Below are 24,094 nucleotides of genomic sequence, written 5' to 3'. Positions count from 1 at the left end.
CTTTCTGAGTCTTCAGAATTACTTTAGAAATCAGTAATTTTACTAAAATATTTTACTGAATTTCATTAGTTTTTATTTAATCATATGACACATAAATAAACAGAAGTTCAGCATCAAATGAAGGAGTAATTCCTTCCCATATAAATTTCAAAGAGTAGAAAACATGCCCCATTATCACTATGACAGAACCTGACATCCAAATGTGAAGTGTGAATCAACTTTATCTGGAAGAAATATAAGTTGACCTTCAAATGTATTATTTTCTCCATGACTTTGTTAACATTTTTCTAGTAAATTCTGGCTTTATTCCTTAAACTAGAATACTGTATCCACAAAAACCAGAAAACCAGAAGCTGGTTTTCTTCCCCAGTTAGCCACAAACAAGTACTTCTTGTCATGCCCTCCTCCACTACAAGAAATTGCAGACCACTCTCAAAAAATTTTTAAACAAGTCTTAAAAATGACCTCCAATGTTAAGTTTTAAAATAAGAATAAAGAAAAGTTGCTTCAGCAAACATAAGTAATGGCAAAAAGAGCAGTTTCTGTTATCCTGAACTTCTGAATGCCAGCAGCATATCAAGGCAAAGGTACAGTATTTTGAAACTATATTGACAAACATTGCTTATAATGAATAATTCAGTTCTCTAAAGATAAAAGGAAAAATTATCTTTTACATTCTTATCTATTAATGCTGCATTTAACAAAACAAACAAACAACTAAACCCAAACCAACCAACAAAGCCACAATATTTGTTTTTAACTAGTAGATAATGGCTTTAGAAGTTTCATACATCACACAAGAAAAAAAACAATTTTTATGTGCAAATAGCATCCAACTGCAAAACCAGATTTATTCTGATAGAAAGTTAATCCAGTTTTCTTTTTCAAGACTTTTGAGAAGTTTAAATAGGACAAATACAGGAAACAATGAAACACAAAATGAAACAAATTCAAGCCTATGGATGCTAACACTACTTAAAATTGCTTTCTCTGTTTCAGTAGCTTCAAGTGATTACATTGATTTTGAGGGCTTTCTCCAAGGTCTTTGTGTATCCTTTTCAATTTCTTTTCTCATTTGTGACTGTTTGTATCTTTCTGCCATTGCAATAAGCTTGTCAGGAACTACCTAATAAGAAAGCAGGCAAAAAAACCAAGGTGAATTTTAAATAAATCTAAACTTTAAGAACCTGCTTTATGAAAATGCTATTGATTTGTGTGTTCCCAAACTTGATTTCATTATTTATCTGGCTCCTGTCACTTTACAGATTCTTTTCTGTAGAAATGCAGAGAGAAATCTTTTTACATAAGATTGGACTGAAATAGACTGAAAAATAATCATCATAGTGTCTGGATTTTCAATAATATATCTATGCTTGTATCATCATAGCTGATGACAACATATCAGCTAATTACAACATAATTCAAACAAATGCATCTTTTTAGTTATAAAGAACAGCTGGTAAAAACATCCAGTGCCATTTAAAGGGGATGATACACTATATACATATATTTGAATGTTGATTTGTATTAAATTCCTTATGGAAGTTTTAAGAGCCCCTGAAAAGACACTTTGTGACTTAAACATTGCCAGAGGAATGGTTCTTATGTGCTTAGAACAAGGCTAAAAGACAACAAAAGGGCAGGAGGAAATGGTCAGATCTCCCACAGCTGGGGGGTGGCAAGACTGTACTACCACAATCCACAGGGGTTTTTGGCATGCTTGTAATTATGTGGAAAATGTTAATAGCATCATCAAAACACTCTCACCTCAGAGTTTTTAAAACCTGAGGCCAGATGTGAAGAATTACAAAAAGTTTTATTAGGTTGAGTGACAGTGATGAAAAAAACCCCCACAAAACAGATATCATTCTTTTGCTCACAGAACAAGACTTCCAACAAGTCTTCTTCTACCAGGGCGGGCATAATGCTGACATTAATGCAGTGTTTACTGCAAAAAGCACTGTGGGCAACTGCATTGTCAAGAGGTCTCAGATCACTGATCTGTCAAAGCCAGCCCACTTCAACAATCCTTGATGGCATGGGGCCATCAGTGAAAGTCACCCCATCCAGAATCAGTCCCCTGATCAGAGCAAAGTATGTGAACATGGTATTAACATGATTGCTCAGTCTCTGACTTGTGTCTGCCAGCAGCACAAACACTGTGCAAACAGCAGAGTACAAACAAATGTAAATACCTTAAAGTCTCCCCTCTAAGTTCCTGGGCCAGGCAATGCTTGAACAGGTGAAGAATGCAGCCAGGACAAAAGGTGTGGTGGAACAGGAAGTCATATTCCCCAAGTTTCCATTTCTTTTGTCAGGCTTTATAATTGAGCAATGGCTGCTATTTGCTATCAGCAACTTTTTCTTGAGCAGGTTTGAGGGACAGCTCGCTGGTATATGTTTTATGTGAATCTCTCTTACTGGTAAGCAACTATCCTGGCAAAATATGATAACTCTGGAAGAGTCCATTCTGCCTAAGTTTCAAACATTATTTAAAAATAAAGTTAAAAATTATTTTTCTCTATCTGAAAGTCACAACAGACTTGTCAATGGAGATAGAAGTAATGAGAAAAAGTTATTTTTCAGTTGAAACATTGTATGGTTTTTCTTCCCTGGTATGAGATCCTCTCCTAGAGTTTGAAGCCTAACTTATTCCAAACTAAAATGGCAACAACTTCTGGCAAGAGTGGTTTTGGATCCAGCACAAGGCAAGAGGGGGAAGAAGTGAAGATACAGAAAAATAAAAATCTCAGTGAGATAATATCTAGTATCTAGTGGCTTGTTGAGATTGTTCATGAACAATCTGTGTATCTGCTAAACATACAAGCTAGGGTAGGGTAGTCCAAGTGAGAAAATGGAAAAGGATAAAGTTACCGTAATTTATATGGAATGGTTTTCTTGGTATTATAGAGATTACTGTTTTTCCACTAAATCTGTCCATACTTCTTAATAAGCTTTTATATATAAAAGATTCCTTCAGCATGAAACAGACATCCTTTTGTCGAACCTGTTTTACTATATATAATCTATAGATTCAAAATCACAGAGAACATTCCGCTAATGAAAGCAGCGAACTTGTTTTGAAATCAAAGTATTCTGAACCTTCAGTTCTCTTCTTACTTTTAAGACTGATGATGTTTTAAGACTGAAATTATGATATTTTCATTGTCAGGAGAAAAAACCCCAACACTTTATCTGCAGGGATATTTCCTTTCTGTCATCCATAACTTCCTTTCTATCATCCATAACTAGGTTTGAGAGTAATGTTGTGATGAATAGTAACTTCTGAAAGTGAGGATTCAGAGTTCCTCTTTTCTCCTCTGAACTCAGAGACTCATTCCCAGTTGAACTATCACACATCATAAAAAAACAAAACCAGTTTGGGAACTTTGGAGTCTGCAGCTGGGGACAAGGCTTGAAAGAGAATTGCTAACTCAGAATATAAAACACAAGGCACCTCTGAAGTAGCCTCACAATATCATTACTGGTTTCACCTCTTGCATTTTCTGAACAAAAACAAAGCAAAAAAAACCCCACCTCAATCAAAAACCCCAAATCTGCAACTTTAAGGAATTATTAGGTGACTGCTCTTCTCACTTTTTTTTTTTCTTTTCCTTCCTCAAAAGCATCTTACTAGGTTTGCAATAAAGCAACATAGTATCTTTTAAAGAAGAGTTATAAACCAAAAGACTGAGGTGAAGTTCCAACCCAGGGTTTAAAGTCTGACTAAGTGTCCATAGCAAAAACCACATTCTAGATAAAATCCATTTAGTATGTACTCAAACTCCTATCCAAAAAACCAACCAACCAAACACCACAAACCAAACGAACAAAATTTCAGCTCAAGTCAGGATTTGAACTGGGGGTTTACTATAAATCAGGCAAAATATTGTTCCTTGATATAGCAAGAAACAGCAATATAATTTTCTCTGTTTTCTCAGAGATGGAATCCAGAAAAAATATGCTTCTTTAAGGAAAGATATCACATTCCAGTTCCATTTCCCATACTATTTACAAACATCAGTAAGAAAGATAGCTTGGAAAAGTACATGCAGAAGTCAGATACAATAAAGTTTTAATATAGTTGAACCTCTTCTGATATAAGTACTGCTAATATTTACACTGTTAAACAAGAACATTGGTACCTGCATCCAGAAGTGAAATATAAATGGAATAAAATATTGTGATATAAACCCTATTATTCCTCTGCAACCTCAATGTACATGTTAGTTACTTTTTTTTTTTTTAATAGGGGAGGCTTTGGTTAAAGTTCACAGTTCCTTCCTGGAATATATCTGTAAGGCAAAATACAGCTAAGACTAAGACTATCTAGGACAAGACAGACTGAAATACCCATTTTCTTTCTCTGAGACACATGAACACCTACCAAGAAGGTTCTAAATAGGCTCAGACCTTGATGACCTGCTTCAGGTGCTAACCTAGCACCAATATCAATCTTACCCAGTGAAGTATTCTTACCTGGTTTGCTCTTTGCAGAATGTCAATCAGCTCAGACGCAAACCTCCAATCATTGCTGGTGACAAGTGTTACTGCCTCCCCAGAGCGCCTAAACAAGGAAGGAAACAACTGCAGATCATCAAAACAACTCCTGACAGGCTTTTACAGCTGGCCTAGGCAGCAATGATCTGTACTACAGACAATGTTACTGAGCTGATAGGATAAAAGTGGCTTGAGCATTAACTCTGCACATGAAAGAGCAACTTTTCATAAAAATCAGAATACAGCAATTCACCTAAAACGGTGCAAATGCACAACTAATTTATACTTTTAGATAATAAACACAGCATAACAGCAACATATTTAAGTATGAAGAGACACACATTCATATAATAACTAAATGAGAAAAATCACACTTGTGCCAGCCTGGGAAAGCAGCATCCAAAAGAGGTACCACTAAACTACACTACCATGATGATCAGCTGCATACTTTGAACCTACAGAAGTATCATCTCAATGTGCTGTCTAGAAAAACTAATAAATAAGTCAGCTGCTCGTGAAAAGACAAACAGGAAGTAGCATTCCAGAATATCAATACAAGTTGTTTTTCTAATTCTTCCTCATATTGAAACCAGGTTTCAAACACCTTTCATTCAATAATAAAAACATAAAATTTGTTTGCCTTCAATTTCACAACAAATTAATTTAAAGCGTGTTTCTAGAACATACTTTGACAGACATAAGTCTTCACTTTCCCACCCCACATCACCTGTAGCCTCTAGAATTTGACAAGAAAAACACATATGCAGTGCACCAAACATAACAAAACACTGATAAAACATTACTATTTTCTGGTAAACACTTACCCTGCTCTTCCAGTACGACCTACTCTGTGAACATATTCTTCAATGTTGCGAGGGAAATCAAAGTTAAAAACATGAGTAATATCGTGCACATCAAGGCCACGGGATGCCAAGTCAGTAGCCACCAATATTCGAACCTTGCCTACAGTAAATATGACAGGAAGAGAACGGGAGTTCATGGAACAAACAGAAAATATATTCCAGTCTATTGGTTTTCTAGCTTATAATGCACTTATTGTTCTTAATAGGAAGTAAAAATATACTTGTTGCATGTCACACTGAGTTAGCTTCAAATATAAGCTGGTAAGCACCCAAATAATTTTAATATTATTTTCATTTCATAAGTGGAACAGCAGAGTGCAGGAAAAGCAAGAAATATGGCTGGTTGATTTAAAGAGACTATCCAAAGTACAAAAACTTCAACAACTACATTCTCAACTGACGCTTCTGTCACAGCACCAGTTTTTTCTTAACATGTGTTCACGTAACCCTGAATTGTGTTCACATATATGTATTCACACAAGCTTATTAGCATAATCTGGAGCATGACTGTTTTACTGAAAGCACCATCATCTGACATTTAAATTTACCATTCTGTAGACAAACACAACACCAACTTTTAAAGAAATGTCAAAAGTAAAATAAGCAGTACTTAAAATTATTCAACTCCCAGACATTCAAAACTTTATTGAAGAGCAATCTCTTTGTTCGCTGGGTCAATTAATTTTCGGTCAAATTAATAAAGAAAATGTATAATTCAGAGCTCTTTAATATTTTCATTTCTACAGTACCAAAGAGACATGACATTTAGAAATAAACAAGTTTTGAACAGAACAAATTTTAGAAGTCTGGCCTAAACAAATCAGTACTTCAGTATAAACTCACCTTTCTTGAAGTCATCCAAAGCCTGCTCTCGATCACACTGTTCCCTGTTGCCATGAAGAGACTGCACTGGAATTCCTTGGATACCAAAGTCACTTGCTAAGTCATCAGCTCTAGGGTGAAATAAAGCAATGGCTCTTAAAATAGAAGAAGAAACAAAATCGTGCAGTATCTAGATTTAGATTAAAAAAGACAGTAATGTGACAACAAAAGCAAAATGTGTGCTAAAGGACAGTATCTTACCGAGGGCAGCTGATATCTATTATAAAATAGGAAAGCAAGTCTAATCCACATAGAAATGTTTACCTTTATTTATACTTTAGAGGAATACTATATTATTTTTGTGTTGTTCACTCAAAAAGTTCAAGTATGATACAATGACCACTCCACACACTCATCAAGTCTTGCACACACCAGAGATGTATGAAAGTAAACAGTACATCACATTCATGTACCACCAAGAATCCAAACATCCCACTTGAACTATGTGAGATTGAGACTTAGCACCACCATTAATGATATTAAAAAAGATACAAACTGACAGTCAGTCTGAAGGAAGAAATAAATAAATAAAAATAATACTACTACCAGCACATTGGGGAGAAGAGCTATTACACTTGATAGTTATCTTGTGAACTAAGAAACTATTCAGTATTTCTGTTAGGAAAAAAACCCCAAACAGAGATGATACTGGGAAGTGATTACATACGTAAGCTTTTTTCCCACAAAAATGATGACCTTATCTTTTGGCTTCATAGACTTAATGAAGCTATGCATGAAAGTTCTCTTTTCCTCCTCGGGGATAACAATAACTTTTTGTTGTACTGTGTTTACTGCCTGTCAAACAGCAAAAAGGGATGTTAGGTAGAAACAAATCAGAATAATACTTTTCCCTGTTAATTCCCATATTGCCATGTTACAAAAGTATTAATATACAATACCCTAAAAAACTATTTTAATATGTATCAGTTTGGAGTTCAAACAGTTCAGATTTCTTACTTCCTTGTTGCTTTAGGAGAAAAATAAAATTTACCTTTAAGCAGTTTGCCAAACCATTTATTAGCAGAGATTTAAAGGGTACAGATTAGAGAGGTGAAATAAATATATTATTAGTGAAAACCACACTGAAGTTCTTTAATTCGCACATATTTCATGTTAATTCAGAGCAAGTTGAAACAATGGTAGTCTTATTTGAAATTACAGGCTTTTAAAAATGCTGTAAATCTCTTTGAAATTACCAGTTTTAACTATTCCAGTAGCAGTTCATTAAAAACTTTACTCCATTACCTCAGAAGGTTACCACAGAATGTCTAAGGTATAACTAATAAGTAGAATGAAATCTCTCAACATTCTCATGGCATGGTATCATGAGTTTGTGGCAAGAGTTAAAGACTCAAAGTAGACAAAGATTCTCTTCCCCCTTACCACATCACCTCTTCAATTAAGAGAAGCTCCTGTTAAGGAGATGCAGAGAGCTATGACAGTACTTGGTATCTTTCAAATTCCAATCATGACAAGAAATGCTCTTTGATAAAAGTGTAGTTCTGAACACAGACGAAAAGCACATTCTGTCTCTATTTCTACCAAAAAGTGTACTGGATACTAGGTTTTTTCATCCCCTATCACTAAAAAAAATAGAATTGAAAAGGAAAATTTCCTGAGATCTTGGGCACACTACTGTTTCTGTAAATTCTGCTGGTATTGGAGCCAACTACCCACAGCTGCACAACAATGACAAATAAGCAACTACATCCACAGGCTAGAAGTTCTGGACTTTAAGACAATTCTTACTCTAACACATATTTCCTGCTCTAGTCAAGTGTCCTCCAAAAAAGGAGGACAAAGCTCCCACTCCATTTGAGAAAGATGAAGTTAGGAAACACAGATTTAGATAAGGATCTGTATGCATTAGAAGGAAGACCTTCAGAAGTAAAACCAAGTAAAGAACAAGAACTTGCTGAACCAAAATTAAGGTTGCAAAACTAAGGGATCACACAAAAACACTTGGCACTGTAAATTATAACATTCAGTGTGATTGATACTTGCCACCTGTAATGTCTTCTACTGAAGAGCTAAGACTTCTAGATGTTGTTACAGAAAAAAAGTTTGTTTATACTTGTAAAATTTTTCTGAACTTTTAAGGAAATTTTAAAATAAATAGCACGGAGCTGTTTCTTGAAATGTCAGATTGATAACAAAAGATACTTATATATACTTATATATACTTATATACTTATATATATATATATATATATATACTTATATATATATTTATATACTCATATATATATATATATATATATACTTATATATATATATATACTTATATATATAAGATATTTATACACAGTTAGTTACAAGCAAAAACTTTCCTTACTTAAGCATAGGTTCTTCTACAAAAGGAAGGAAAAAAAAAAGAACAGGACAACTTACTGCTAAGTCAAGAGTGCCAACATAGACAATCATGGGATTTTTCAAGTAGGATTTTGCTAGGCGACGGACACCATCAGGCCAAGTAGCACTAAGCAGGGAGCAATGAGAAAACACACATGCATGAGAATAGTGTGGCATATCTCCAATTCATTAATTTCACCACATTCTTATTTTGTTTCCTTTCTTATACACCAGTGAAACATATGCAGTAACAGTATTGAGTTTAACTAATCTTAAATTGATACTAAACAGCACTTGAGTTTAAAAGGTACTTCTGTTGGTTAAAAGAACAGGCAACAATTATGGAGCTTTCTATTGAAGCCTCAACTGAATTTAGTAGTTGAACAATATCTAATAAGCAATTTTCTAGTCTGTTTTCTAAAACAGCAAGCTTAAATGCAAAATATGGGAACAAAAATTATTGTTGGGATATTTGACTGTTAAATTCCCGAAAGCTGCATAATTTCAAAATTAATCCAGGCACAAACTAGCACAGATACTGATCAGAAAGTCAGGAAATTTAGTCCCAGATAGAGAAGTGTAAGTTGGCATTTCAAACTGATGTGGCAAATTCCAGCACTCCCAGGATACTTTCTTTTTTGGGACAATTCAATTGCCTTTATATTTGATGTAAAACATCAGAAAAGATAGTACAAAATGAAAAAAAAAAAATTGACAAATGACTCATCAGGACTGACTAGACCAATGAAAAAAAACTAGTAAAAATGTTAGTGACACAATTATTTTGAAATTAACTTGTCCAATAACAGCCTGTTCAATAACCTTATGTTCAAATCCTGAGCACTATCAAGTTTAGATACCTTGTCATAACAGTTTGTCTGTCAGGACGCACATCTATTAGGATCTTCATTATCTGAGGTTCAAATCCCATATCCAGCATTCTGTCAGCCTCATCTAAAACCTGTTCAGGAACAAGGTTATTTATTCCACCTAGTCCCTCAGATAGAGGTTTGTTTCAGCAGGACATTACACAGAAAAATATTTTAATGTTAACTATTTTAATTGTAGAAATTTCTCCACAACTTACTGCAAAATTGGTTCAACTTCTATTTTACCTCTTCAATTTCCTTGACACTTTTTCATTTAGTACTATACTTTCAGGCTAAACAAGAAAATGCACAGTTCTTTAAGAGTATTTAAAGTCAATAAAAAAAAAACAACTGTTTATTACAACAATAATTAGGCTAAAACTAAGCACAAATTAAAAAAAAAAACAAAAACCAAAAGCCCATAACCAAACCCAGAGGGGAAAAACCTGTTCAACACACATTAAGAAATTGTTTGCAATTTCAAAGGGAAATCTCATTTCTACTGCATTAGAGATCTCATATAGAATCAAAATATCACTTGTCAATTTAGTTCCTCATTAGAAGCAGGGAAAAAGCCAGAGCACACATTCTGGCTCACACTGGGACACTGCACAATTCCCAGAGCACAATCTTGTTTCGTCTGGTAAAAAAATCCAGAAATGAACGAGTGAGCTGATAAGTTTTCTCATATACAAGCACACTTGTGAGTGTTTTCAGTCTCATACAAAGAAAAACGACTGACATCTCAGACTCACTTATCTCCTTTGATTTATATAAACTATATTTGAAAATTAAAGTTACATGGATCGTGCTTTTAAGTACTGACAATTTCTAGTCACTTATGTGGCAATCCAAGACATTGATGATAATCCCTTTCTACTGCCCTAATTTTGCTGCTCCATTGTTCTCTGATATTTTATTATATTAAAGGGGTTTAGTACATTATCTATGTAAATCTCTGAAACAACAAAAGATTATCAACTGAAAGACAAGACAAGAAATCTATTTCTTGATTTAAATCTCTTTATTTTTAGAGGGCTCATGGAGATTTCATTAACTACATGAATTCTAATATAATGCTATTCTAATAGAATAGCAAGGCTAAAACATCACTGATTTTGCATACAGAGTTGGCTGCTATGCCTTTTTCAGCAGTAGATGCTTTCTATGCTATTAAGCTCACTGGCACTTTGCTCTAGGGGAAAAAGAAAGCATTTATGTCTAATAGATGGATTAGGGTAGTTGAAGTTTACTTTTCTTGTTTCTGAAAGCTGCATCATTAAGATCAAAGGCTAAATCCTCTTTCCTTTTCAAATCAGTTATTAGTAAGTTTTACACTACTTTTTTTGTATTGAAGAATAAAAGCACTACTTCAATCTACCTTTTACATACTCCTTCATGATTTATATACATACTTTTAATTACACTTTCTCCTAAATGTTTCCCAATTATTCATGTACAACTCCAATTTCCTTCCTTCTGCTTTATCAGCATGAAGCCCAAAGAATTAAGGTTACTTCATCAGATTGCTGATGATTTAATACTGATTTACACTGAACACAGGGAAACAAAAAGCATATTTTCATACGACATGTATTTTGAACAACCAAAAAGCTGTTTATGATAGAATTTACAATCTTACTTCTGAAATACTGAAAAAACTGCAGCCTATCTTGAATAAATGGCTTCTTAAAAATCTGAATTAAGACTTGATCAACTTGATGGTTCTGTCAGAAGAAGAGAAAGGCAAGAAGAGAAATTCTAACCTCAAATTCAGTTTGGGTCCAGTATCTATTTGGATATAATTAACAGAGCTTGGGGTTTTGTTTGTTTGTTTTTTTCTGGGAGGTGGTATATTTGTTGTGGTTTTTAACAATTGTATCTCAGTACCTGACCTTGGAAGTCCTTTGGGAAACAATTGTATCATATTAGCAAGTAATACTCCATTTACTTTGGGAATCTTCCTAAGACTCAGTAATAATATCTTTAAATAAAAAGTGTAAATGAAATTCTTCAATGAAGAGTGTGGTAAATGTGGTAAAACTTCATCCAAAGTGGTAAATGTGAAGTCTGTTACCACTCTCCTTTTCCTAAAGCAAGGCTGCAAGGTTAAATTATTTGTTGGTTGAAAACTGACAATGAAGCTCTGGAAATAGAAAATATCTTATATATTGAAAAGTAAAAGAAACTACAAGGATAAATATATAGGAAAATCACAAAAAGCCATTTTCAATGTCCAATTTTTCACATGAGGCTTTGGCAGCACAGAATTCCTTTAAAGTCTGAGGCATGAGACCTTAACCACACCATAGTGCACAGTTCTTGCACTGGTTCTTCTGAAAACATTTAACTGCTAGCGGTGCAACAAGAAATGTCTCTCCTCCTGCTTCACATCATCATACTTTCCAATTTGACAGTTACTTCTTTTTAGCAATGTCATACTATAGTATATGCTGTGCATACTGAAACATGCTTTTGGTTCAACACCCACTGCTTTATGAAGCTTGTGGTATGACTATATTTCACCTTGGCAGAAAGATGACCTATATTACTATAGTTCTCAGAATGAAGGTTTTCAGGCCTGTTTACCTCCTGTTCAGCAAATACACATTAGTATTTACAGTGTGCTACTCTCCTGTCTTCTAGTAATAAACTTTTTTCCCAAATGGCCAAATTTATAATGATGCCATACCACCTCTGGCCTTACCAGTAAGCTCACAACGATCACCTAGAATTGGAGCTAACTTGTTACAACATGGAGAGAATTAAACTCTCACAGGATAGTGGGGTAGACAGAGAGCATGGTCAAACTGTCAAACCAGGCAACAATTCACAGACAAGTTAGAAATAAATTGAACATATGGAAGCATTGTACAAACAGCAATAGCCTTACATGTTCAGCACAGCAAAAGGCAAAAATGAAATGAAGACATAAGGATTATAATAATGTTTATAAGGCTATTTTCCCAGTGAGACCAAAAGAAAGTCAGTCCCCCAACATTTAAATATCTGTGTGTGACTCTCCTACTGCACAAATTCTAATAAAAACCTGAGACACTGGTAACCTTTAAAAAGAAAAGACAACTGCAGAAAGGCATTTCATCCATTAGCAACTAAACCTGACAAAATGAATTTTAGAATGCCAAACATTACTGAAAAAACAATTTAGCATATTTAAAATGCTTGCTGTGCTAGAAGCCTATTTTATTTTTCCTAGGGACTATTTCACATCTGCAATGCAATTATAGTAAGTATGAATCATCTCTCCAACACCAATTTCAGTGTTAAGCTGTATTGTAATTAAGACTTTGGAAGTTTAAAGAGAACTCCATCACAGCTTAAATTCAAACTGAGTCAACCATTTCACAGCTGGTGCATTACTCATTATATATCAGTTACTTGCCAAATATGTTATGCTCTTCAAATTTATGAAGTTGTTCATTTGAAGATCATTCAGTCTGCCAGGAGTAGCAATAACAATATCCACACCTTTGGTAACCTTGTCTATCTGTCCTTTTCGGTCCCCACCACCATAGACGCAAATACTGTAAAATAAAACAGATTAACAGCATCACCAGCAGGGCAGGGAGGGATTGTCCTGCTCTGCTCTGAGCTGGGGCAGCCTCAGCTCCAGTGCTGGGGCAGCTCTGGGTGCTGCAATGTAACACAGACATTAAACTATTAGAGAGTGCCCAAAGGAGGGCACAAGGATGTGGAAGGGCCTTGAGGGGAAGCGTGTGAGGAGCAGCTGAGGGCACTGGGTCTGTTCAGCCTGGAGGAGACTGAGGGGAGACCTCACTGCAGCTACAGCTTCATGGAGAGGGGAGAGGAGGGGCAGGCACTGATCTCTGCTCTGGGGTGACACTGACCCAGGGAATGGCCTGAAGTTGTGTCAGGGCAGGTTTAAGTTACATATTAGGAAAAGGGTCTTCACTCAGAGGATGGTTGGGCACTGGAACAGGCTCCCAGGGGAAGTGATCACAGCACAGCCTGACAGTTCAAGGGTTTGGATATCTCTCTCTCGGTCACATGGTGTGACTCTTGGGGATGTCCTGTACAGGGCTAAGAGCTGGACTTGATGATCCTTGTCCCTTTCAACTCAGCATATTCTGTGTGATTCTTCTTCACTGTCAATTCAGCAGAAAAAGAAGGAGAAGAGCTACATAGATTTTGACCTTGAGATTAGTCAAAACAGACATTCTGAAAACTGGAAAAATATAAATTCTGCATTTACTACTATTCCCTCCCATCTTAAATGCAATTATTGTACTAGATGAATTTAGTCACAATTGATAGGAGAAAAAAAAATTATTTTATAAGATAGTGAAAAGCTAGACTACCTTTTAATTCCTTTGTATGCATACTTTGAACACTCTGCCTCTACTTGAAGTGCCAGTTCTCTAGTGGGAGCAAGGACTAACATTCCAGGCCCCCCACGCTGATCTTTAGATCTGCAACAAAGCATATTTAGAATGTTGGTATATAAGGATGGGCAAAATCCATCATCCTTGACACTGAACATTTTATATTGGTCCAAACTTCCTCTGTACACTGCTGTTAATGGAATCTATGGTGACAAATTTGGTGTTTATTCCATCAGATTTATAATTATTTTTCCAATACATTATTTTTTTCATCATTACTAGAAAATCATCTCAGGAGTTGGGTGCAGGAGGAAGTAAGTGCAGGGGGAAGTATGCACAGCTAAACAAATCAGACCTGTGAGCAGTCCTTACATTGGCTGTGAAGTCAAGTGAATGAATCCAGGCATTAAGTATGCTAATGTCTTCCCAGTACCAGTCTGTGCTATACCAATAAGATCAATTCCTTGGAGTATAATTGGCCACGCCTGGGACTAACATAAAACAACAAATACTTGAATGTAGTTTTCATTTTTCTCTCAAGCTTCAGTTAAGAGTCATCAAAATTGAAGACATACCTGAATTGGTGTAGGCTTTTGAAAACCAACTTTCCTTATGTTGGCCATAATATCAGGATAATGCTCAAATACATCTTCAAATTTACAAACAGGATTGGGAATGCAGCGCTTTTCACCTTCTTTCAAGTCATCACAAGTTATATTATTATTTTCTTTCCTGTATAAAGTAGTGCAATTGTTTTAAAATCTCATTATCTGAAAAAGTAGAGCTAACATAAAAGACTGTGTTTCTTAATTTTTTTTTAAACTCCTTGAACAAGAAAAAACAAATTCAGGCTCTTGAATGGGATTGAATTAGTCTTCTATCTTTCTTAGAAGTCCTTCTATAGGAAGACTTCTCCCAGAAGTATAAATTACTATTCCTTCTTAAGAACACCTAATTTGAAGTTATATATGGTTATTAACATGAATAGCACTCCTATCAGGCTACAATTATATCCTATTACAAATTTAAGTAGGTATGACAAGTTTCTAAACATTAAGACAGCCCAGAATTTACATGAACAGCTTGAATTTATCAGTCAGAATTCTATATTTTGACAAAAACCTCTCCCAACTGTTTTTAGAGGAGTTCCCTGGATACTCTGGAGAATACAAACAGAACAATTTTGGAAAAAGAACATGACCAGTAAGACAAGCTCCAAAAAAACCCCCTGGAACAACCAGCCCCTAAAAGCACGTAAAACCCAAATCAAATTACACATAAAAGACTACATTAAAAACTGCTGTTCCAAGGCTTCCTCTAATTAAGAGCTATTAATACACTGTCCTAGTTTCAGCCCAGGGACAGTTAATTTTCTTGCACTGGCAGTGAGGTGAGCTTGATGCCTTGTGGGCACACATACATTGTTACTCAGTATCACCCAAATCATCACTGCTTTGGCGCATGGGATTTTCACTTTCCCGGAGAAAGGAGGTGTGGCTTCCTGTGGAAGAAGGAGGCAATGACCCTCCATGGCCATTTCATTCCTTTCCTAAGGAGAGCAAATGGCAAATGGAACGGTGAAGTGCTGCAGATGGTCTGTCCAGAGGGCTTGGCATCATTGTTTTTTATCTCATGGACACAGACAGTTTCATCCACAATTTTCTCCTTTGTCTCAGGAGCCATGTGGTGCTGGCTGTGGTGGTGCCCTGTTGGTTGGACTTCCATGAGCATTTTTGCATGTAATCACCTTTTATACAATGTTGTTATTAGTGTTGTTACTGTTTTACTTATCTCTTTGATGTTTTCCAGTAAATTCTTATCTCAACCCTCTGCTTTTTGTCCCTTTCTCAAGACAGGAGGAGGGAAGGGGAGTGGCTGCTTAGAGCTTAATTTCCATCTGGTTTTAAAACATATCTGCATAAGCATATTGGTATCAGTCCTGTACTGCTCTTAGGATTCCATTCAGAAAAAGCTTGTCTTCAAGTGGGGTGTAAACTAGGAAAAGAATGGGCATCTCAACTTCCCCTCATTTTCCCAAAATTATTGCTTTAAGGAAAAAAAGCAACTGTAAGAAAACTGATTAGATGAAGTAGAAAAGAAGTTCCTTTATCACACAAGTTCTACTTTTCAGTACATATTTTTAACCTAAAAGAATAATGTTCCATAATTTTTACTAGCTCTAAAAATAATACATCCATGTACATTAAGGAAAAAGGTGGAAACAGCAGGAAACAATTCCATGCTTTGCTCACTGTGGCAACGTTTCTTTGGTATGCAAAGAAAAAAAAGACATCTTGCAAAAAGAAAAGTAATAAAAAGCTAACACTTCAATAATGCTCATTAACCTCATTAGAACTACTGAACAGCCCTCTATTACCAAGGCCTGAACCACATCACTTGAAACAGATGTTTTGTTTTCCTTGCAAGGTACTGATACAGGTTGTTGGATCAAGTAAATAAATGCAGTTAACTGAAGTATGAACTCACCAGGACGTGCTTGTAAAGACAAGACAGATAAAAAAGGAAGACAACAATAACAAAAAAGCTGGAATTTGGTTTGAAGATGGTTTTGACTAAAAAAAAAAGCAGGGAAAAAACTGCAGCCAAAAGATATTCAACATGTGAACAATCCTATTTGGAAGGACCTAGAAAGTGTGAACATACCGTCTCATCAAAGGCAAAGAAACAGCCAAAAGTCAGTGAACTGTCATGAATTTTTTCTGTTCTGAAATTCAACTAGATCAAACACTTTTAGAGAAGCACAAAATCCCTAAAGTTAATCTTCCAGACAACTAATAATATCTCATCTGCTAGTTGTTTCATTCCCAAGAAAGAGTTCTTAAAAAGGTTAAGTTGCTACAAGACCCCAGCACTAGTGCCTCTGTCTCAGTACTTCATTTCCCATTTTCTAGGCTTTACAGTTTAATAGTAATTTTTGCCAGGCAGCTGATTCCCTAAAGAAATGATCTTACCGCCACAGTTCCACTTCTTCTTGTGACATGGATGCAGTCCTGGATGATTCTTTGTAGAAGTTTTTCTCAATTGGAGGCAAGCCTTAAACAATCAGAAAAACTCAACTTGAATCAGCAAGAAATAATACAGAGCCAGTGTAAGTCTGCTAAAGATTGAGATGGAAAGCCCAGAACTCAAAAAGTGCCTTGAGCTAGGAGACTAACTGGAAGTGGTGGAAGACCATTGCTCATGTAAAAAATGAAGGCTGAGACAAACACTTCAATATCTGCAAAAAAACCCCACCACTTTTCCATGTTTCAAGTTCTGAAGTAATTTCTACTAACATATATAGTAGTGTATTTAACAACTCTCAGGTTTTTCTTTCCAGTGGCCACATACAAAAACATCACAATTTTCAAGGGATGATGTTCAAAATACCACAAGTAGCAGAGTTAAATCTTGGCATGGTAATTAGTGTCCTCCATGACCATGCTGAGAAATGCTAATATGGCCAGCTCACAGCAAATACATCACTAATTTGGGCTCTGAAAGATTCAGTCATCTCAAAGCAAGTATTAGAAATTAATTAATTAGAAATTGAGCATTCCAACATATTTACCACATAAAGACAATCAAAATTGTAAAACTAACCTGCCCACTTCATAGATTCATATTTGGCCCTGTTTTCTCGAAGGGAGGCCCAGTTAATCACTGGTTTCTTTGGATTATTTTCAGGCTTGATAATGTCCAAGGTTCTTCCTGCAGAGGTAGCAACAAAATGCTGGTGTTTGATGGAACAAACCATGGGGAGAAATCTCCCCCCCAGAACAAACACATTTTTTTCTATTTTAAGGCCTCATATATTTTAAATAGACATGAAACATGTAAGTGAAAAATTCTTTCCTAGATCTCTGCCTGAAACATTGCTAAAATGTGCAAAAATTTAGTTTTGATAAAAAAGGGAAACATTTCAACAGTTAAAGGAAGTAATGATGGGTTATGAAATGCTTCTCCTCCAGTTATAAATTAGGCTTGTTTTGCAGTAGACTTTTGTGAAACCAGGAGTTGATATGTAGACAGAAAGTTTTAACAGCAACAAGAACAAAGCTTAGGTCTAAAGCATCCAACAACATTACAATAAAGTCTCAGTCTAGTTATATTCTATACTTCTTTTCTGAAGAGGTTAACACTTCCTAAGTAAGTACAGTTTTACATTGAAGATATAAATAGCTACACAACTGTGTGGAAAATTAGTGGAAAGGCAGGAAACATAAGGATAATATTGTCCCAAATCCTGAAGTAGTTTTAAATATTCCTAGTGTCTTGAAAAATACTCATCCACATTTCTGGGACATTTCTAAAAATGAAACACACAACTACTCAAATCCTTATTTTCATGGTGGAACATAACTCCTGGATCCCTTCTTCATCAGTGCATCAGATAAACAACCATGGATAGTGTTTGCAAAAAATTGTTGGAAGCACATACAAGACATACCAATAATATAAGCAGCATCCAAATGCACAAGAATTATTTCTGTATCCATGTAATGAAGTTACCACAGGAAAGCCTAGTAAGGCCAGGCACAAAGTGCAACACCAAATTTTAAAACATTAACTTCACTTGAAAGTAACAGGAAGCCAGCATGGCCTATGCAATGATCAGCACTTCAGAGACTATCTTTACAAAAGTTTACTGAGTTGTAATACTCCACAGATACCAGATTAAAACTTGCACTAGAGCCAATATTGGTATTTTGGAAGAACCAGATTAATAATGCAAGAAACCAAAGTGGTACAACATCCATAAAATTGCTGAAAACACATGGGAACTGGTTTTCATCGAAGCCTGGTAGTTTGGGGAGAGGATGAAACCGTCCATAGTTGAAAAAAGGAGCATATTTTGATATTTCTGATTTAAAGAAATCCCATTGCCCAAGAAAAGTTTAAGTTAACTTATTTCATAAAAGACTAACAATATAAAAACATTCCAGCAAACTACCAAATATACAGAAGATAATTCATAATTCTTTTTCCCTCAACCCCATATTTCTTACCTTTCTCTGTCCCACCTCTAATATGGTTTTGTCCAGAACTTGAAACAAGGTTGTCAATCAACATCTTGGCTTTGTTTTGCACATCAATGCTGCCAAAAATCTTTACTTCAGATTCATAGGCTCCTCTTGTAACCTAGGTTAAAAACAGTTTTTTTTTCCATACTGCAAAGAGAAACATTATACAACACATACTGAAAACAATTTTTGATCCTTTTTCTTTTACCCAGAAGTTTAACTTGTTCTATGAAAAGGCCCTTTAATCCCTTTTTCAAAAAGAAAAGGAAATAAATGCAAACTTAAGGAAAAAAAAAAATCAATAACCTTTTTCTATTTTCACATAGCATCCAAGTTGCACCCTCACTTCCACTTCCTTTTTGCCCACTATAAAACAGTGGCATTATTGCAGCTATTGTAACACCCTTCAATTTCCTTCAACTGGTTGACACAGAAACAAAATCAAGTCTGTTCCCAACAGAGTCCATTTATTGGCAACATACAGCACATGGTACCTTTATCCTGGAACCTGAAGAAGTCTCAAGTTCTTTAATTTTAGCTCCACCTCGACCTGTTATAAAGATGCACAGCAGATGTTACAGAGATTTAGGACAAACTCCCTAAACCTACACACTAATTACATGCATTTTGTTTGTGACCAAACCCCAAGACCTTCATCTCATGAGTGAGTATATCTACAAATAAAAGAATTTGTGACACCAAGCCATTAGAGACTTTAGGCACCTCTTTTCTCAATTAACCAAATGCAAGGTTAGTGTGTAGGGGAGCGCCCCTCAGTAGGGGAGATGGAAGCGTAAAACTACATCAAGAGATTGTCACCATTCCGCCCTGTGATTAGAGGCGCTTCAGACCACTTGCACACTTGCCAGCCTTAAGAAACAGATGTCAACTCAATGCTTTAGGGAGGAAAAGTTTCCCTGGCGAGTGGCAGAAACCCTGCAAAAGCACCCTGCCATGCCCAGGGGGAGAGATACGCACGGGAAATGCGAGGGACCCTTCCAGGGCCGGTCTGACGGAAGGCAGGGATACACTCGCTCCCTCAGGACACTGAGGGCCGCCTCCTCCCCCGCTCCCGCCCGCTCACCTCAGCGGGTCAAGCACCCGGCCCGGGCGCCCCCCTCATTACCTATGAGAGCCCCGACCAGGGCGCTGTCGAGGTGGAAGCAGAGCGGCGCCGCAGAGTCCCGAGCCTCGCCGGCCGCAGCTCGGGGCGGCCGCCGCTGCGCCGCCCGCCTCGGGCCGCCGGAGCCTTCAGCGCCTCGCGGCTCCCACTCTTCCCCTCCGGGACTCCCTGTGCCTTTCCCCCATCGCCCGCCCCCCTCCACGGAGGCGCGGCCCCACGACGGGGTGCTGGGCGACCAGAACAGCGGCTCGGCAGCAGCGGCCCGCAGCCAGTCGGACGCGCCGAGCTCCTCGTCGCTGCTCGCGTCCCAGTCCGACATGGCGGCCTCAGGCGGCCCGGCCGCCCATGCCGAGGGACTTGGCGCGGCTCAAGGCCGGGGCGCGCTGATTGGCCGGGGCGGGCCGCTCTGTGAGCTGTGATTGGCTGGCTCCGCACGGGGGCGCTGGCTCTGTGGGCTGCCCCTGTTGTTCTCAGGTAATCGTGGAGTCGCGTAGGTGGGAAAAGGCCTCTAGGATTAGCGAGTCCTGCCTGTGATCGAGCCCCACCTTGTCAAATTGACCACGGCACTGAGCGCCACGTCCAGTCTTTCCTTAAGCACTTCGAGCTCGATGACTCCCCAGCTCCCTGGGCAGCCTGTTCCAATGCACAATCACTCTTCCTGTGAACAACATGCAACCTAAACCGGCCCTGGTGCAGCTCAGCACACTTCTGTGTCCTGTTGTCCTGTCACTGGTTGTCTGGGAGAAGAGGCTGACACCCTTCTGGCTGTACCCTCCTGTCAGGCAGTTGTAGAGAGCCATAAGGGCCTCCCTGGGCTTCCTTTACTTCAGGATAAGCCGCCCCAGCTCTGTCAGCTGCTCCTCACAGGACTTGTGCTCCAGACCCTTTGTTAGCTCCACTGCCCTTCTCTGGACTCGCTCCAGCACCTCAATGTCCTTCCTGTGGCGAGGCGCCCAGAACTGGAGAGAGGACTTGAGCTGTGGCCTTGCCAGTACTGAGTACTAAAGGGACAATCTGCAGGCCACACTATTGCTGATATTTCCTGATTTTCCTCTCTCCCTGATCCTCTGCCGGCACAGGGTGCCCCTGTGTTTGGTTTAGCTGTGGAGGAAGAGGAGCAGAGGCAAGAACATAGCTGAGAACATGTTGGAAGGTCTGCAGGGCGGAGGGGAAGGCAGGCAGCCTCAGGGCAGGCAAGGGAGTGAGGGTGGCACTGTGTAATTCTGCCAGGTGCCCAGGCTGCTGTCATGCTGATATACTGCAGTCTGATTTTTTAAGTGAAGTCATAATATTTAATCTCAAATGAAGCCTTAGTGATGCTTTAATGAAGTTTTATGTTTGGGATGAGTCAATGCACTAAAGCTGATACAATACTGGAACAGGATCACAGGATGGCTGCGCTTGAAGGCCTCTGGAGGCCATCTGGGCCAATGCCTCTGCTCAAGTAGGGGCACCAAGAGCCAGTTGCCAATGTGGCTTGTGACTTTCGTCAAGGACAGAGATTTTACAACCTCTCCGGGTAAACTGTGCCAGTGCTTGGTTACCACCACTGTGAAAAAAACATAGAAAGCCAAATCAAAACAAGAAAGAGCTAACATACCACATGCCCCTTCAATTACACTAAAAAAAAAAAGCTAAATGGTTGTTTACATTTCCTTGTTAGGTATGGTCCTGGATTTGGCTGAAAAGGAACATTTATGTATGTGTCTTTATGGATACACATCCCCACTTGTGCCTGGTCATGGCAATCTGCCAGGTAACCCAAGAGCAAAAACTACTCTCTGCTGTCATCTGACCCTTCCCTAATAGCTCTGTGCACACAGGAAGCAAGGCTGCCTGCTTTAACACAAGAAGAGAATGTGTACGTTTGCTTCTTTTCCTGTCCTGTGTTTATTCTTAGGCAGAGCTTGGTAGTGTTCACGTTGGTTGACATGGAAAATCCCCCTTTCTGGCAACTGCAGCTTTAAATTTCAGTCTCTGAAGATGTTCATCAGAGGGGCTGGGGATCACCTGCACATTGAGATATCTGGGTCCAATCTTGAAGCCTCCACAGAGGCAGTGGCTTCACCATAAGAACAGGCTCTCTATATTTAGTATTTTACACTCAAGTTGTGAAGCTTGTCTTCAGCCAGGCTGCAGGAAGAGCACAGTGGTGAAAGTAGACGTCTTGCAAATGACTGTTTCAGGTTTGCAGTAACATTCTACAGCAATTTTCATGGTCAAATGCAGAAGAAACGACTTCACCTAGGCCTCAGATTAACCTGAGATGTCTGATGTGCCTTCCATGAGAAATCCTGCTCCTCACATAAGCCCCTGATTGCCAATCCTGAATCCATTGCCATTTATCAAACAGGGAAAGCATTAATAACTTCCAAGCTTATTTTCATAGAGGAGCTACAACATTAAGTGAAAGTAAACTGCTGTAAACAGTTAGCAGAAACTGAACATGTCAGACTGGTTTCTGCACATTTTATCCTAATAAACTTCCTTTGTGGTGTTTTGGCCCACTTATTAAAAAATTGCAAACCTTCAAAAGCAAACAATGAGCAGCAAGCTTAATTGTTTTTTTCTTTCTGTGCCTGATATGTGGTCACACCATACAATCTTTTATGTAAGGAAAAAACCCAGTAGTCACAGTACTTTTCAAGTAATTTTTATTAACAACAATATGGATTCAACTTCGTCAAGAATTTACAATTAACATTGTAATGTACTGGCTAATGTTGCAGTGTCAGTGGAAGCAGCCATCGTGCTTTCTAAGCCTGCTATGAAACTTTCTTTTCCTCTTTCAAAGAAGTAAAAAATGCTTCCAATAGCAGATGACATCAGATATGTCTGGAATTGTCCTGTGTGTGGCCACAGCTGAAGGAATGGCCACATTTGCATCCAGATGAATAGACAGGAAAATATTACATGCTTCCACTGACGTTGCAGGGGACAAGTCTTATTTCAAAAACAAATTAATCTTTTTAGACAGTGACAGCACTTTGTGTGATGTTGTAATCCATTTGAATAAAGTCAATTAACACACTTGGAAAAAAAATGTGAAGCAGAAAAACCTGGGACAAATTCTTTTCTGTATTTCATTCAAACCTAGTGAATCCGAAAGGATTGCACAACATATGAGTCAGGATAAAAGCTGGCCCAGAGAGGCAAGTTCATTTCTAGTACAGGTGGTTCAGTTCCTGTAAGGTCAGTGGAACTGAATCTGATTATCCCAACGGAGGCTGAGCTTCACCCAGTTGGGCAGTGAATTCATTGAAGTCAGTGAAGCCATCCAAGGATGAATTTAGCCTCAAGTGTTTAAACCCTTTTTTTTCTCCATTCCTTTGCTGTTATATTTTCTTTTCCTGCTTATTCCTATTTTCTGAAAATTCTGATTTTCTCTGTGCTTTTAAAAATGTCCCTTCTCTCCTTCCCTTTTTATATCAGTATTTTGTGCGTTATTTTTTATATAGTCAATGTGACAAGGGTAAATTCAGCTAAGTATTAGTTTCCTCAGGAAATAACTGGAATATTACCATTTTCACTTCAAACAGATGCCCAACAAAATCAGGATTTGAATCTGAGTTCCCAATTCAAGAAAAATTCTTGAACTTCATAGAATGAATGAATTCCATAGAATTTTTGCTTGAGTAAGGGTTGCAGGTCCCAATCCAGAAGTACTACTGTACATCAGATGTTCTACTATGTATCAGCAATTCAGCATGATTTGACTTATCACAGAAAAGCAGGTGAATTACTCATCACCATACTATAATGAGAGCAGTCACTCTAAGAAGGAATATCTCAAAAACATATGGAGCAACTGTGGGCACTGTAAATAAAAGTGCATGATCTTTGCAATCTTGAACCCTAGGATAAAACGTCATATTCATATTTAAATAAAAGTATAGATCATATAAGCCAGGAGCAAAACCAAATTTTTTAAACAAATAATAGTCATTAAAACCATTCTTTTCAGCTCTGTCTTCTTTCAGTTAGAAGAACATGCTGACCAGAAAACAGTTATTTAGATAAGGCTTGAGTCCTGAAGCTCTTTCTTAATTTCAACTTCTTTCTTCAGACAATTCTCAAGTGGATTATAAATCAGAAAAAAAAAAAAAATCTTTGTCCT

The 24,094-nt window shown here is 37.6% G+C and overlaps 1 protein-coding gene across 1 annotated transcript; it reads right to left on the bottom strand.

The window, feature by feature from the left end:
• Positions 1–988: 988 nt before the first annotated feature.
• On the bottom strand, positions 989–20,315 carry DDX43 (DEAD-box helicase 43). Its single transcript, XM_079299146.1, has 16 exons — positions 19,981–20,315; positions 19,349–19,404; positions 18,840–18,972; positions 17,434–17,541; positions 16,803–16,884; positions 14,406–14,562; positions 14,203–14,321; positions 13,807–13,917; positions 12,870–13,011; positions 9,458–9,558; positions 8,637–8,724; positions 6,913–7,040; positions 6,207–6,316; positions 5,325–5,463; positions 4,480–4,567; positions 989–1,126 (listed from the first exon to the last, which is right to left on the bottom strand). Exons 1-16 carry the CDS (start codon positions 20,294–20,296, stop codon positions 1,013–1,015), a joined length of 1,992 nt encoding a protein of 663 aa, XP_079155272.1. The 5' UTR covers positions 20,297–20,315; the 3' UTR covers positions 989–1,012.
• Positions 20,316–24,094: the final 3,779 nt, after the last annotated feature.

The sequence above is a fragment of the Erithacus rubecula genome (genome assembly GCF_903797595.1).
Source record: "Erithacus rubecula genome assembly, chromosome: 2".
Lineage (NCBI taxonomy): Eukaryota > Metazoa > Chordata > Aves > Passeriformes > Muscicapidae > Erithacus > Erithacus rubecula.
Note: the sequence above shows the minus strand (reverse complement) of the source record. Positions and strands in the feature narration are given on the sequence as shown.

Coding starts and splice junctions, on each gene's coding strand:
- DDX43 (XM_079299146.1), bottom strand. CDS start 20,296: ATGTCGGACTGGGACGCGAGCAGCGACGAGGAGCTCGGCGCGTCCGAC. Junction 13,012..13,806: donor GCATACAAAGGAATTAAAAG/GTAGTCTAGCTT, acceptor TTTATTTTACAG/TATTTGCGTCTATGGTGGTG. Junction 4,568..5,324: donor GGTCGTACTGGAAGAGCAGG/GTAAGTGTTTAC, acceptor TTCCTTGTTTAG/GCGCTCTGGGGAGGCAGTAA.